The following is a 605-nucleotide window of genomic DNA, read 5'->3' on the forward strand; positions in this document are numbered from 1 at the left end:
ACAAAACACAGCTGACTATCATAACAACAGCGTTAGCTTGTTAGCTTGTTAGCTTTTGACACTCTAGCTAACTAATGACAGAAAAGAGACAGACCCGGTGGTGAAATCCTGCTGGACCATTTGAAGTCTCTCCCTGAAGTTCTCAAACATGACTCCACCTCTCAGTTTACCGAGTCCGACCTGGTTCTTCTCATCCACAAACATCAGCCCGAGCTGTGTTTGTTGCGCCGCTGCAGCCTGGAACTACTGAACCTCTGAGCCGGAGCCTGTAACTGTTTGGGTTTAATACTTAACCCTGAGCGAAGTCTCACAGGCAGACGCCGTTTCCTGACCCTGGTATGAGAACACGATCAATCCGACACAAGAGGCTTTGACATTTTCTATTGGTACGTTAAAGATGATATACTGTGTGGATATGTCAAATATAGTCATAAAGGAAGGATTTAAGCATAGCTTGAAAATATTTGCCTGAGGAAAACTATACCTAAAAGACAAAACTCAGGGCAAACCAACTTAGCGTTCACATTTAATTGTTTGCAATGGTAGCTACTGTCAGTGGCGACTCTAGAGTCTGATGGGGCCCTAGGCAAAAACTTAGAAGGGCC

At 44.6% G+C, this 605-nt stretch overlaps 1 protein-coding gene across 1 annotated transcript in view; it reads right to left on the reverse strand.

Moving 5' to 3' along the window:
• Nucleotides 1–285, reverse strand: part of LOC132983273 (dysbindin-A-like) — an 8,191-nt gene extending 7,906 nt beyond the window's left edge. The window contains exon 1 of the mRNA XM_061049530.1: nucleotides 95–285. Coding sequence (XP_060905513.1) covers nucleotides 95–204 — 110 coding nt within the window. The 5' untranslated portion in view covers nucleotides 205–285. The remainder of the gene's footprint in view (nucleotides 1–94) is intronic.
• Between the last annotated feature and the right edge of the window lie 320 nt (nucleotides 286–605).

Source organism: Labrus mixtus, chromosome 11 (genome assembly GCF_963584025.1).
Source record: "Labrus mixtus chromosome 11, fLabMix1.1, whole genome shotgun sequence".
In the NCBI taxonomy this organism is placed as follows: domain Eukaryota; kingdom Metazoa; phylum Chordata; class Actinopteri; order Labriformes; family Labridae; genus Labrus; species Labrus mixtus.